The 15,605-nt window shown below is 46.4% G+C and overlaps 2 protein-coding genes across 13 annotated transcripts in view; one reads left to right on the forward strand and one right to left on the reverse strand.

Annotated features, from left to right (window-relative positions):
• dtnbp1a (dystrobrevin binding protein 1a) overlaps positions 1-8,547 on the forward strand; it is a 368,840-nt gene extending 360,293 nt beyond the window's left edge. For all 5 annotated transcript variants that reach the window (XM_072509624.1, XM_072509628.1, XM_072509627.1 and 2 more), the window contains one exon: positions 7,917-8,547. In XM_072509624.1, coding sequence (XP_072365725.1) covers positions 7,917-8,137 — 221 coding nt within the window. In that variant the 3' untranslated portion in view covers positions 8,138-8,547. The remainder of the gene's footprint in view (positions 1-7,916) is intronic.
• A 682-nt stretch (positions 8,548-9,229) lies between these two features.
• Positions 9,230-15,605, reverse strand: part of jarid2b (jumonji and AT-rich interaction domain containing 2b) — a 594,617-nt gene continuing 588,241 nt past the window's right edge. For 7 of the 8 annotated variants that reach the window (XM_072509615.1, XM_072509616.1, XM_072509619.1 and 4 more), the window contains one exon: positions 9,230-11,060. In XM_072509615.1, the coding sequence (XP_072365716.1) occupies positions 10,887-11,060 (174 nt within the window). In that variant the 3' untranslated portion in view covers positions 9,230-10,886. Of the gene's footprint in view, positions 11,061-11,898; positions 11,981-15,605 lie in introns of all 8 variants that reach the window. The other variant, XR_011947850.1, reaches the window with a different exon arrangement.

Here is a 15,605-nt window from a genome sequence, read left to right on the forward strand (position 1 = left end):
ACTTGGAGATAGGGGAGGAAACAGGAGGGCGCCCACCCTGGAGAATGGACATGGGACTAATGGCGGATGAGGGGGTGTGTCTAAGGGTGAGGGGATGTATTGAAAAGTACTTGGAACTCAATGACAATGGGGAGGTCCAGGTGGGAGTGGTCTGGGAGGCGTTGAAGGCGGTGGTTAGGGGGGAGCTGATATCAATAAGGGCACATAAAGGGAAGCAGGAGAGTAAGGAACGGGAGCGGTTGCTGCAAGAACTTTTGAGGGTGGACAGACAATATGCGGAAGCACCGGAGGAGGGATTGTACAGGGAAAGGCAAAGGCTGCATGTGGAATTTGACTTGCTGACTACAGGCACTGCAGAGGCACAGTGGAGGAAGGCACAGGGTGTACAGTATGAATATGGGGAGAAGGCGAGCAGGTTGCTGGCACACCAATTGAGGAAAAGGGGAGCAGCGAGGGAAATAGGGGGAGTGAGGGACGAGGAAGGAGAGACGGAGCGGGGAGCGGAGAGAGTGAATGAAGTGTTTAAGACATTTTATAAAAAATTATATGAAGCTCAACCCCCGGATGGGAGGGAGAGAATGATGGACTTTTTGGATCGGCTGGAAATTCCCAAGGTGAAAGAGCAGGAAAGGGTGGGACTGGGAGCACAGATCGAGGTAGAAGAAGTGGTGAAAGGTATTAGGAGCATGCAGACGGGAAAGGCCCCGGGACCGGACGGATTCCCAGTCGAATTCTATAGAAAATATTTGGACTTGCTCGCCCCGGTACTGACGAGGACCTTTAATGAGGCAAAGGAAAGGGGACAACTGCCCCCGACTATGTCTGAAGCAACGATATCGCTTCTCTTAAAGAAGGAAAAGGACCCGCTACAATGCGGGTCCTACAGACCAATTTCCCTCCTAAATGTGGATGCCAAGGTCCTGGCCAAGGTAATGGCAATGAGAATAGAGGAATGTGTCCCGGGGGTGGTCCACGAGGACCAAACTGGGTTTGTGAAGGGGAGACAGCTGAACACGAATATACGGAGGTTGTTAGGGGTAATGATGATGGCCCCACCAGAGGGAGAAACAGAGATAGTAGTGGCGATGGATGCCGAGAAAGCATTTGATAGAGTGGAATGGGATTATCTGTGGGAGGTGTTGAGGAGATTTGGTTTTGGAGAGGGGTATGTTAGATGGGTGCAGCTATTGTATAGGGCCCCAGTGGCGAGCGTGGTCACGAATGGACGGGGATCGGCATATTTTCGGCTCCATAGAGGGACAAGGCAGGGATGCCCTCTGTCCCCATTATTGTTTGCACTGGCGATTGAGCCCCTGGCGATAGCGTTGAGGGGTTCCAAGAAGTGGAGGGGAGTACTTAGGGGAGGAGAAGAACACCGGGTATCTTTGTATGCGGACGATTTGCTACTATATGTGGCGGATCCGGCGGAGGGGATGCCAGAAATAATGCGGATACTTGGGGAGTTTGGGGATTTTTCAGGGTATAAATTAAACATGGGGAAGAGTGAGTTGTTTGTGGTGCATCCAGGGGAGCAGAGTAGAGAAATAGAGGACCTACCGTTGAGGAAGGTAACAAGAGACTTTCGTTACCTGGGGATCCAGATAGCTAAGAATTGGGGCACATTGCACAGGTTAAATTTAACGCGGTTGGTGGAACAGATGGAGGAAGATTTCAAGAGATGGGATATGGTAGCCCTGTCAATGGCAGGGAGGGTGCAGGCGGTTAAGATGGTGGTCCTCCCGAGATTCCTCTTTGTGTTTCAGTGCCTCCCGGTGGTGATCACGAAGGCTTTTTTTAAAAGGATTGAAAAGAGCATCATGGGTTTTGTTTGGGCCGGGAAGACCCCGAGAGTGAGGAAGGGATTCTTACAGCGTAGCAGGGATAGGGGGGGGGCTGGCACTACCGAGCCTAAGTGAGTACTATTGGGCCGCTAATATTTCAATGGTGAGTAAGTGGATGGGAGAGGAGGAGGGAGCGGCGTGGAAGAGATTAGAGAGGGCGTCCTGTAGGGGGACTAGCCTGCAGGCTATGGTGACAGCCCCATTGCTGTTCTCACCGAGGAACTACACCACAAGCCCGGTGGTGGTAGCTACACTGAAGATTTGGGGACAGTGGAGACGGCATAGGGGAAAGACTGGAGCCTTGGGGGGGTCCCCGATAAGAAACAACCATAGGTTTGCCCCGGGGGGAATGGATGGGGGATATGGAATGTGGCAAAGAGCAGGAATAACGCAACTGAAAGATCTATTTGTGGATGGGAAGTTCGCGAGTCTGGGAGCGCTGACCGAGAAATATGGGTTGCCCCAAGGGAATGCATTCAGGTATATGCAACTGAGGGCTTTTGCGAGGCAACAGGTGAGGGAATTTCCGCAGCTCCCGACACAAGAGGTGCAGGACAGAGTGATCTCAAAGACATGGGTGGGGGATGGTAAGGTGTCAGATATATATAGGGAAATGAGGGACGAAGGGGAGACTATGGTAGATGAACTAAAAGGGAAATGGGAAGAAGAGCTGGGGGAGGAGATCGAGGAGGGGCTGTGGGCAGATGCCCTAAGCAGGGTAAACTCGTCGTCCTCGTGTGCCAGGCTAAGCCTGATTCAGTTTAAGGTATTACACAGGGCGCATATGACTGGAGCACGGCTCAGTAAATTTTTTGGGGTGGAGGATAGGTGTGCGAGGTGCTCGAGAAGCCCAGCGAATCATACCCATATGTTTTGGTCATGCCCGGCACTACGGGGGTTTTGGATGGGGGTGACAAAGGTGCTTTCAAAAGTAGTGGGGGTCCAGGTCGAACCAAGCTGGGGGTTGGCTATATTTGGGGTTGCACAAGAGCCGGGAGTGCAGGAGGCGAGAGAGGCCGATGTTTTGGCCTTTGCGTCCCTAGTAGCCCGGCGCAGGATATTGCTAATGTGGAAAGAAGCCAAGCCCCCGGGGGTGGAGACCTGGATAAATGACATGGCGGGGTTTATAAAGCTAGAGCGGATTAAGTTCGTCCTAAGGGGGTCGGCTCAAGGGTTCACCAGGCGGTGGCAACCGTTCGTCGAATACCTTGCGGATAGATAGATGGAATGGGAAAAAGAAGGCAGCAGCAGCAGCCCAGGATTGGGGGGGGGGGGGGGGGGGGGCGCGGGGGGGGGGTGTAACTTGTGACAAGGCAGTTGCCAATTAGGGCTAGTTTTCATTTTTGTTATTTAATATTTATTCTTTTTTTTGTTTATATAAAATAGGTCATTGTTATTTGTGCTGTTATAATATTGTGTAAAGGATGCACAATGTACTGTGTTGGTTGACCAAAAATTTTCAATAAAATATTTATTAAAAAAAAAAGGAAGGGCTGCTGCGACTGAAGGGTCTAAACTTAAAACGGTGAGCTTTACATGCTCTCGCTCGTCCAGGCCGTACATGGTTGCCTGCTGCTTTACTCTGGCAAAGAAATGGTGGGGGTCTGAGGTGGGGAGGAACGGTGTGATCTTATCGCACACGTCCCGTAATTGGGTCACTGTTAAGGCGGTGGAGTATAGAAATTCCGCATCGTCCGATGTGGCTGTGCGGTGGGTGGTGACTGGGTTATCATAGAATTTACAGTGCAGAAGGAGGCCATTCAGCCCATCGAGTCTGCACCGGCTCTTGGAAAGAGCACCCTACCCAAGGTCAACACCTCCACCCTATCCCCATATCCCAGTAACCCCACCCAACACTAAGGGAAACTTTGGACACTAAGGGCAATTTATCATGGCCAATCCACCTAACCCGCACATCTTTGGACTGTGGGAGGAAACCGGAGCACCCGGAGGAAACCCACGCACACACGGGGAGGATGTGCAGACTCCGCAGACAGTGACCCAAGCCAGAATCGAACCTGGGACCCTGGAGCTGTGAAGCAATTGTGCTATCCACAAGGCTACCGTGCTGCCCCAATTGGTTCATTGGAGCCTGAACTATCTGCTCTGTGGGGGGGTTGGGGCGCTTTTCTCTTCTGTGGCTTTCCCTGCGCACATGTTCCCTGAACATATCTCTGCGCTGTCTCGTTTAATTCTTCCCAGTCAGGGCCGTCTTCCTCATCTAACTTTGCTCCAAAGGTTTCCTGGAATCCTTTTTGGACTGAAAGCAGAGATTGCAGCTCTGCAATCTGCTTCCGGCACTTTGCGTGGTCTAGTGAGCTTTGGCTTTGCTCCGTGGTGGCAGCATGGAGTGCTCTTAACGCTGCCTTTATGTCGCTACACTGCCTCTGCAATGCTTCTACCTGCTTCTCCGTTTCTTCACGTACCAGGACTGCACTTGCGTGTCCTGATAGGCCTTTTCATATTGGGACTGGAAGCTGCTTAAGTGCGCCAGACAAGACTGGTGAGCCCTTTTTGCGTCATCCACCTCTCCATCTTTTGCTGCCAACTTCCTCCTCAATTCTAAGTTCTCTCGTTCTACCTCGCTTACATCGACCTTACTCATTCAATGTATGCCTTCTACTTCTTTCCGGAGCGTCCTAACGACCTCCTCTGTGCCTCGCAATTGTGCCAAGCAGGACACGATTGCCATCGGCTTGCGAGCTTTCCCTGAGCTCTTCTTGTGCAGGTAATTAAGTCTACAGGTCCAGAAGGAGCAACTGGAGAGAGGGATAATCACAGGTTAGCTCCAATGGATAAAGGTTCCATCTGGGTCTTAAAGTTCTCACCCTCATGCACCTTCCATCAAACTCAACATCTCGGGTTATCCTGTTGTCATGACGACCGGTGTCTTTAAGGTACAGGCAGATTTTGGGGAAAGTTAAAATGTCAGCAGATGCAGTATTCCAAGGGGGCGGGGGGGATTGTTGTTGTATGGTTGAGGTGCATGAAGATCGGGCCCGGGGTGGGGGAAGGAATGTTTATTTTACAATTTTGATGTCATTGTTTATGTTACTGTTATAAAAATTTCAAATGCCTCAATAAAATATTTTTTTAAAGGTACAGGCAGATTGACGATGGCAGACTCGGGTAAACTTGGTTTTCAGCGGACATTTTTACCGTGCAGAATTTACAGTGCAGAGTAGGCTATTCGGCCCATCGAGTCTTCTCTGGGGATCCCGATCAATAAGTTTAAGTGCAGAAACTTATAGCCAAATTCTGCACACATGTGTACGGCCTCAACCGGGACCTTGGATTCATGTCGCATTACATTCACCCCCCACCATCTGGCCTGGGCTTGCGAAATCCTACCAACTGTCCTGGCTTGAGACAATTCACACCTCTTTAACCTGTGATTATTCCTCTTTCCCGTTTATTGTATTGCATCTTTGACTTGGTCTATATAAATGTTTCTGGAACCCACCTTCCATTCACCTGAGGAAGGAGTAGTGCTCCGAAAGCTAGTGATTCAAAACAAACCTGTTGGACTTTAACCTGGTATTGTCAGCCTTCTTACTGTGCACACCTCAGTCCAACGCCGGCATCTCCACGTTATGATGGTGGGTATTGTTCATAGTGACTTTAGTGTACTAACCAAAACTGGACTCAACCGTACACCATGTTCGTAGAACTTCAGAGTAACAGGTGGCCATGATACTGTGTTTATAATTATTAACAATTCACATGGTGGCTGCAGTTGAGTCTCACCCTAATTTTTTATGGTTGTCTGCTTTTGCAGCTAGTAGAAATTGACTCGACCTCAGTTATGAATCAGACACAGAAATCAAGACCATGATGGACTTGAGTCAGGTGGACTAGACTAGTCGATCGAACACATGAAAAGCCTCAACCTGCAAATAGTATATTTAGACATGACATTTAAGAGTCTGGTGGATAGTTTGCACTTGCATCTCAAGTTGACATGTTCAGTACAATATCTGTCTGTATGACCAATTCAACAGCACTCCCACATGCTGGGGTAATTGAAAAAGAGTGAAGGATCTGTATCAGGGTGGTCCTGAAAAAACACCGCACGTGGGCTACCCAACCTATCACCAAGCCCTCATTGCCACGCAAGGATTGAGGACAAAAGAGTGTGCTGGCTAAGTTGGCTTTTTTTACAAACAAATATTGGCTATGCATTTCCAGTACCTAGGACTACCAACGCAAGGCTCCCCTAAGGCGGCACGGTAGCACAGTGATTAGCATTGTTGCTTCACAGCGCCAGGGACCCGGGTTCCATTCCCGGCTTGGGTCACTGTCTGGGCGGAGTCTGCACGTTCTCCCCGTATCTGTGGGTTTCTTCCGGATGCTCACGTAGTTTCCTCCCACAAGTCCCGAAAGATGTGCTTGTTAGGTGAATTGGACCCGAACTGGCGGCAGACTGTGATGACTAGGGTATTTTCACAGTAACTTCATTACAGTGTTAATGTAACCCTGCTTGTGAGACTAATAAAGATTATTATTGGGGCAGCACAGTGGCCGCAGTGGTTTGCACTGCTGCCTCACGGCGCCGAGGTCGCAGGTTTGATCCCAGCTCTGGGTCACTGTCCGTGTGGTGTTTGCACTTTCTCCCTGTGTTTGCGTGGGTTTCGCCCCCACAACCCAAAAATGTGCAGGATAGATGGCTTGGCCATGCTAAATTGGAAAAAAAATAAAGATTATAATTATTAAGCTAATAAGAAATAGAACTATATTAACGCTTTGGGCTCAATCTGCTCTGTAATAATTTAACATCTTATCTGACACTGAGGCACTACATTTGGTTTCAGCACCTTGATGGGGAGTGATTGTACAGGGATCCTGCCTATTCTACCTCACCATGATCTTAACAACCACTGTTACACACATATGTAAGCTTAGGAGAGGATCCTGCATTTCCTCCATTAAAAATGGGCAATATGGTGAATGCAGGAGGGTAAGCTGATACCAAAGTGTAGTGAAAGAGGAGGAAAAGGGTGAAAAAGGAAGATAAAAGCTCTGATGATAAAAGATGGACTTTGTGATTGAGCATCTATCTGCTGTACTGCAGAAGCCACTCCCAAAGTAACTTGTGGGTTTGACTTCATTTACTACCAGTGCAAGACACCACCCCATCCCCTCATGCACAGGGTACTTCTCAAAGTTTGTACACAGAATGATACAGCACAGGAAGAGGTCACTTGGCACACACTGCCTGTGCTGGTAAACCTGACATTATCCTTGCTCCCCGCTCTTTCCTTCTAGCTCTGTAATTTTTTTCCTCCACGTATTTATCCAATTCCTTTTGAAATGTATTAAATCTGTTTCCACCATACTTCCAAGCAGTACATTCCAGATCACAATTTGCTGTAGAAAAATGTTGACGCATCAACCACTGGAAACTAGCAAAACCACTTTCCCTGCATCCTCTCTGTTCTAAAGAGAACAACTGCAATTTCTTTATGTAACCAAGTCCTTTATTCCTGGTAACATTCTTGTAAATTTCCTCCACATTCATTCTTACGTGTGGTACATAAAACCCCAGCAGGGGCCTAACAGTCAACCAGTATTTAAGAGGCCCAATTAGTTTATCGAAAAATAATGTGTATAATTGCGATGACCATACAAATAAAACAATCACAATTCAGGGCATAGCTATAGACGGATTGTACAATTATGACCATTTCAGCATACAAATAATAATATATTGCAAATCTCCTCAGTTCGTTTGTCAGGTTGAGTTCATTGAATTTCCAATCATTTACATACCATGTCATCTATTTGTTCTGTATCTTATTTATAGAGTGGTGTCAAACCTGATTTGCCTTCTAACAAATATTTTTTCAAGCGCTAATTAATTTTCACCCAATTTAAGGTTGACCGGGTTGTAAAATGCTGCATTTAACCCTCTCCTTTGAACTGTGTTCAGCAGAGGAACCAAGACCCGGGTTGGTATAAAATGATTGATTTGTTTGTCACCCACATAATAGTGACAACTGAAACAAAACTTTCCTCAGCTGAGCACAACCTCTAATTCTTAACAATTGGTGAAATTTTATTTTCTTCTTTCCATAGGGTCTGAGCCATATCAAAGCGAAATAACTCTGCAAGTGCCAAGTCAAGCTGAGCTAAGATTGAAATTATCTTCTCTTTCCTCCACTGCTGACGATGCCACCCACAGTGTGAGTGAAGATGACACTCCACTGGTCCAGTCCGATGAAGAGGAAGTTCAAATAGATACCAGTCTGGTCACAAATTCAAATCTAAAAGAGAATGCTGACAGTGACTCTCAGTAAAGTGTAGGATTATTTGAAATGGCTTGGCAACAATTAATTGTCACAGAATTGAAGGATCCATTGTGTGAAAGCTATGTGTGATCCTTTTACTTTTTCAATGTGTTATTCAGTATGGCTGCAGATTAATAGTGATCACATGCTGTTGCAAGTTATAATTGATTACCCATAAGTAGTACATTTCTCAGGCTTGATTAATGAACCTTCCCCTCCACTTGTCCACATTTCTATGCACAGCACTTATTGAATCAATAGGTTGTCTTATTCTACCAAGTAATTATCAACATGGTAGTGTGCACACACAAGGATCCTTTAAATGTAAATTTGTTTTCACTAATAAATAGATTTAAATCAGAGCTATCTTACTGAAGTTGTGCACTTTGACATTGATTAATAAAAAGATTTTTACAATGCTACTGCCTCACTACCATTTAGTTCATTTAAGCTGCCAGTTTGAAAAATGAAACTTTCTATATTTTAAAAACCTTAGGGTTTTTTTCCCTTTCCCATCATTGATTGACAGGCTGTAGCTTTTGGCACTCAATGCAATCACTACCACACAACATTTCTGGCTTGTTAATTTAAAATGGGGGCGAGAGTCAGTGAAAAGCAGGGGTAAAATTAATTAAATGAGCTTATATGGTATAGTGCTTCGCACCAGAGTCGCAGGCTCGATTCCTAGCTTGGGTCACTGCCTGTGCAGAGTCTGCACTGTCTCCCCACAAGTCCCGAAAGACGTGCTTGTTAGGTGAATTAGGTATTCTGAATTCTCCCTCAGTGCACCCAAACAGGCCAGAGAGTGGCGACTAGGGGATTTTCACAACGACTTCATTGCAGTGTGTAAGTCTCTCGTGACACTAAAGATTATCATACAAGCTACCACAATAGTCATGGTGTTTAAAAAACATCATAACTGTACTGGTAACTAGTAAGCATTAATGCCTTTTATGTGCACACAGTGCAGTCTTGCCTTAATGTTGAGGACCCAGACTGTTTAGCAATAATATATTAACACAAACTGCCACTGAATTTAGTGTACTTGATCAATGTCTTTAATATGAACAGTTAAAATGGTAATAATTCAACTTCACAGGAAACTGCTCAAAAGTTTTATTAAACTTTTAAGTACAAACCTGAAAAGTAAAAAAAAAACTTGCAATTACAACGTGAACTCTTTCCGCACAGAAAGGAAAGGTGCAGAGCAGATCTAATAAATTAAATGTCAATCAGTAAGCAATAGTCAAATATATCTGCTCTCAAAGAAACAAAAAAATACATAGTAAGGCCATAAAAACTGGACAACCACATTTGAAAAACACTTGAAATCAGTTATGTTGTTAAATACTCCAAAGCAGTTCAGTCTTCTGCAGCAACAACAACCAACTAACTGGGGAAAAAATAAAATGACTTCTTGACAGTCACCACTGGCAAGCTCAGTGCAACATGGGTAGCTACAATTAATGTTGCATTTTCAGCAATGAAAACTAGTTATAATGAACAACGTTTCCCTTTTCTTTTAATAAAATACACTGAAAGGGGCAACAGCTACACCATTATTTGTTCAGTGATGTAAGCAGCACTTAAATGTTACAAGAAACCCTGTAAGCATCCAAAACCGATGAAGAAACTGAAACATAAGGCTTTTCTTCATCTCTTGTTTCTCCCCCCCACCCCCACAAAAGGCTCAAGTATTTAAAACAATTTACAGGCATATATACAAAGTTTATTTTTGTTTGTTTTCTTTTTTAATCTTTATTTTTTTACAAATATGGAAAGTAAAACACAAATAGAAATGAAGGAGATGCATTTTCACATTTCACAAAGAAATATGCACATCCTCTAGTGGCTCTCCATTGTGACCATCTCACCAATGAACTGAACATTAATGCTGATTCAAAAAGGAAGGATGGAGAAGGAACACAGAGATGAAAGTGGAATTAAAATGGAATGTTACAAAGATTGCACATCTACAAAGGCGAAGCAGGGAAACCCTGCTTCAATAATTTGATAAAGGACACCATTGTAGGCTTTTTGATAAATGATTGACAGCACCAAAAACTTTATGAATTTGCTAATGAAAGTCAGGCACAATTTTCTCCAGCCAGGCAGCCTTATTATTACAGATGCATAGTGATGTGCTGGTAAGGAGAAAAATATCACCTTTACTTTACTTTCAAAATTACCATTTTTATACTTTGTAAACCAGATCAAGTATCAGCTGCCATGACTCTAAAAACAATAGTACAATTTTCTAAATAGAAAAGCAAATTTTTCAGCTTACACTTAACCAAAAACATAAACTTAGCCAAACTGAAGCAGTTTCTTTCAAGTTTTACCTCCCCCACCCCTTCCTCCAAAAAGCTGCTCGCATGACTGAAATTGCAAGATAAAACACACAGCACTTAACTTCAACCTAGTTCAAACGGGTTCAAAACATCCCACCTGTTCACAGTAACGAAAAAAATCAAACTTAAGAGGTTTGCTTCAGCCAAAAGGGCAAATGCAAACTTGGATTACTGTTCAGCCCTTTGACTTGGTTTTTAAACAGTGAATGAAAACACTACTACTGCATTCCAAGGAATACTGCCAATCGCAGCGTCTGGTGTTCCTAACAAAAATAAGCCAACATTTTAATGCTAAAAACAAAACAGAAGTCATCTTTAGAGCTAGTGCAAAGACAGCTTGCATTCTTCTAGCAAGTACTCACAAATTATAGTACAAAAAGAACAATTGAGTACAAGACTTGGCAACTTCATGGGGAACTTGTAGCACTTCTGGACAAGGACGAAAGTCTAGTTGCTGGCACATCAATGGTCGCTCGCTTTCGAGGCCCTCTTTTCAGTGCGGGCTTGCTGGTACTTGTATTGTTGTTGCTGTTAGCTGCTGCTTTTCCACAGATTTGATTGACTAAGTTGTTTATCTGATCCTGTAATGTTAAATTTTTAAAAATATTATTTTTATAGCATATCAAAAAACAGCTAACATTTCTTGATATATTTGCACAGACTATTCACATGTAATGAAATAGAATGAAAATCTCACGTTGAGGAAGTCAGAATCCAGCTAATTCAGTGCCAATTAATGGTGTCACTTCAACAGACCCCAAGATAATGGAATTGGAAAAATATAACACTGGCAATGCTGATCATCCAAGTTGGGGTTGAGTTGAGAAAGCATTTTACTAGTCTATGTTAAATTGGAGTCAGGTTCCGAGGACATGGGGAGAGATGCAAAGTAATCTCTAAAAGCTCCCCCTCACCTTTGGCAGTGTCATGTGAAACCCAGATGATTTTAACTCCCTTCAACAGCCTTCTTACGTTGGCAGCCAACTGCCTCTCCTTAACAAATCCCGTCTGGTCCTCCCCAATCACATCCGGGACGCAGTCCTCAGTCCTTGAGGACAAGATCTTAGCCAACAATTTATCGTCTACATTTAGTAGGGAGATCAGTCTAAAGGACCCTCATACCTCCGGGTCCTCATCCCTTAGATGCCCTGCCTCGGGTCTCCGCATACCTCCTGTCGACCTGTAGTATCTCCTTTATCAGTCGGTCCATCTCTGCTCTGTCTGTCTTCTCCCTGTGGGCCTGTATCGACATCAGCTCCCCTCTAACCATCGCCTTCAGCGCCTCTGACCACCACCGCCAAAACTTCCCCCGTGTTGTTGACTTCCAGATAGTTCTGGATACATTTAGTCAGCCGCCTCATCAGCTAAAAGTCCCACGTCCAGTCTCCAGTGTGGGCGCTGGCTACTCTCCTTGCTCACCTGTAGGTCAACCCAGTGCAGGCCATGATCCGAGATCGTGATCGCTGAATACTCAGTGTCCACTATCCCCATCAGTAAAGCCCTGTTCAGGATAAGAAAAGTCAATTCAGGAGTACACTTTATGCATGTGCATAAAACTCCTTCACTCTCGGCCGCCCAAATCACCATGGGTCCACCCCCCCCCCCCCACCTGCTCCATAAACCCCTTTAGCTCCTTTGCCATTGCTGGCATCCTACCTGTCCTTGAGCTAGATCGGTATTGCGTACAGTTCTGGTCACCGCATTATAGGAAGGACGTGGAGGCTTTGGAGCGGGTGCAGAGGAGATTTACCAGGATGTTGCCTGGTATGGAGGGAAAATCTTATGAGGAAAGGTTGATGGACTTGAGGTTGTTTTCGTTGGAGAGAAGAAGGTTAAGAGGAGACTTAATAGAGGCATACAAAATGATCAGGGGGTTGGATAGGGTGGACAGTGAGAGCCTTCTCCCGCGGATGGAAATGGCTGGCACGAGGGGACAAACTTTAAACTGAGGGGTAATAGATATAGGACAGAGGTCAGAGGTAGGTTCTTTACGCAAAGAGTAGTGAGGCCGTGGAATGCCCTACCTGCTACAGTAGTGAACTCGCCAACATTGAGGGCATTTAAAAGTTTATTGGATAAACATATGGATGATAATGGTATAGTGTAGGTTAGATGGCTTTTGTTTCGGTGCAACATCGTGGGCCGAAGGGCCTGTACTGCGCTGTATTGTTCTATGTTCTATCGGTCTAGCCCTGGTCCGACCCATCCCTTCCTTAATCAAATCTGATCAGTTACTCTGAGGTGCGTCTCCTGCAACATTGCCACGTCTGCCTTGAGTCCCCTCAAATGTGCAAACACATGTGCCCTCGTAACCGGCCCATTTAGCCCTCTTACATTCCATCTGATCAGCCTGGTTGGGGGGCTTCTCGTGCCACCCCCCCCGGCCAATCAGCCATCCCCTTTCTTGGGCCAATCTCCGCCCCACGCATCTGCAGGCCCGCCCCCAGATCCCCAACGTCCCTATTGTCCCACAGCAAAAGTCCCTCCCCCATCAGCAGAACATTTCTCCCCCCCCCCCCCAGTAACAGCACAATACACACAGCCCCCTCCAACAAGCATACCATCTGCTTACCCCCCACTACGCTTCCGTGAGCTAGCCCGCCTAGCTAGCTTGGTGGCCCCAGCCCATGGCGCCAGACATTTTCCCATCTATTGTTCCCTCCGCAGCCTCCCCCCCCCCCTCCGACACACATATGCAAACGTAAACAATCCCAACCCAATTGCCCAAAAGAAACATGCAAAGAAAATCAAAAAGATCACACATCTAACATTCACACCTCCATCTCCCATCAGTGCAAAAGCAAATTTTAGCTCAAGCAGCTCATCCGCAGACCCCAGATCAATACAAAAGGCATTATAAGTAGCATCCAAAGACAAAAACCTTTTTTTTTTTTTTTAAATAACTGAAAAGAGAACAAAAAAAAACACGAGCACTGCAGCAAAGTTCAGTTCAAACACCTCAGTCCGCTACCAGCCCTTCTCGCAAAGTCCATCGCTTCCTCGGGCAACTCGAAATAGAAATGTTACTCTTCGTGCGTAACCCAAAGACGGGCCGGGTACAGTAGTCCAAACTTTACCTTCTTCTTTAAAAGGGTACATTTTATCTGGTTGAACCCTGCTCTTCTGGTCACGTCCGCGCTCAGATCCTGATATATACGCAGGACATTGTTCTCCCATTTGCAGCTCCACATCTACCTGACCCACTGTAGAATGCACTCCTTGTCCAGGTACCTGTGGGATCTTACCACCATTGCTCCCGGAGGGTCACCCACACGCGGCTTCCTCGCTAGCGCCCTGTCCACCTCTATGGGTCGGGTGAATGCCCCCTCCCCCAGTAACTTCTCAAACACAGCCGCTATGTATGCCCCTGCGTCCGTTCCTTCGGATCTCTCCGGGAGACCCATGATTCTCAGGTTCTGCCGGCGGGACCTGGTCTCTAGAGCCTCCACCTTCTCATGGAGCCTTTTCTGCTGGTCTCTCAGCGTTTCCACTGCAGCTTGGTGCTCCTCCTGCTCAGTCAGTGCCTTCTCCACTTTCTGGATCGCCCGACCGCTGGGTCGTCAAGGCAGAACTCCGGTCGTCTGCCATGCTTTCTCCCGCTGCAGCCTCAGCCCAAGCCTTCTCTGTTCGTCTATTTCTTCCTTTGCAAGCACTCCTGATCCGCTTCGCCATGCACTGATGGAGGATTCCTCTTCACACTTGCATCCAACATCAATTTTCCACTTCAGATCCAGTGGTTAGCACTGCTGCCTCATGGCACTGAGGACCCGGGTTTAATCCCAGCCCTGGGTAACTGTCCGTGTGGAGTTTGCACATTCTCCCCGTGTCTGCGTGGGCTTCACCCCCACAACCCAAAGATGAGCAGGGTAGGTGGATTGGCCACGTTAAATTGTCCCTTAATTGGAAAAAATGAATTGGGTACTCTAAATTTCTTTATTTTTAAAAAAAACTTTAACTGTCCACCTACATGGCTCGTTGACATATAGGGTTTATTGCTCACATCTATATCTAGCTGGACGTTGCCTGATCTGGGAGTGCTTGAAGCCTACAGTGGCTAAAATGAAAAGAATTTTGTTCTCCAACACTGACAACCTCTCACCTTGATGAACATGTATCGTGATCATGAATGCGAGCCTTGGAGACACATTCATTCAGCTAATGATGTTCGTGAAAGTGATTAAGATTTAATAATGTGTTAAGTTTGTAATAACACATGGCTGAGGGACAGAGAGGATATTGGGGGCGGAGGCTGCCTGGGGGCAGACCGGTGGAGGCGCGGAGCATGGGCTGGAGGCGCGCCCAAAAAGGGGATGGCTGATCGGCCCGGGGGGGGGGGGGGGGGGGGGGAGAATGAACCCCCCAACTAGGCTAATCATCTGGAATGTTCGAGGGTTAAATGGGCCAGTCAAGAGGACACGCGTGTTCGCGCATTTTAGGGGACTGAAGGCGGACGTAATGTTGCAGGAGACGCACCTTAGAGTAACTGACCAGATTAGATTGAGGAAAGGCTGGGTCAGTCAGGTCTTTCACTCGGGACCAGACTCAAAGACGAGAGGGGTCGCGATCCTGATCAATAAGCGGGTGGTGTTTGAGGCGGGTAGTATAGTCTCGGATGTGGAGGTCGGTACATTATGGTCAGTGGGAAACTGGAGAGGGTGCAGGTGGTATTAGTAAATGTGTATGCGCCAAATTGGGAGGATGTGGAGTTTATAAAGAGGATGCTGGGGAAGATACCGGACTTGCACTCGCACAGGTTGGTCATGGGAGGGGACTTCAACAGTTATTGATCCTGGCTTGGACCGGTCAAGCTCGAAAAGGGTGCCAGCAATGGCAAAGGTACTAAACGGGTTCATGGAGCAGATGGGGGGGGCGGGGGATCCATGGAGATTTGGGCAGCCGAAGGTGAAGGAGTTCTCCTTTTACACACACGTGCATAAAGTAATCCCGGATTGATTTCTTTATTTTGAGCAGGGCCTTACTGGCAGGGGTGGTGGACACGGGGTACTCAGCGATCACAATCTCAGACCATGCTCCGCACTGGGTTGACCTGCAGGTTAGTAAAGACCGTAACCAGCACCCGCAATGGAGGTTAGATGTGGGACCTTTAGCTGATGAAGGGGTGTGCG

This window comes from Scyliorhinus torazame, chromosome 6 (assembly GCF_047496885.1).
Source record: "Scyliorhinus torazame isolate Kashiwa2021f chromosome 6, sScyTor2.1, whole genome shotgun sequence".
NCBI classification, from domain to species: domain Eukaryota; kingdom Metazoa; phylum Chordata; class Chondrichthyes; order Carcharhiniformes; family Scyliorhinidae; genus Scyliorhinus; species Scyliorhinus torazame.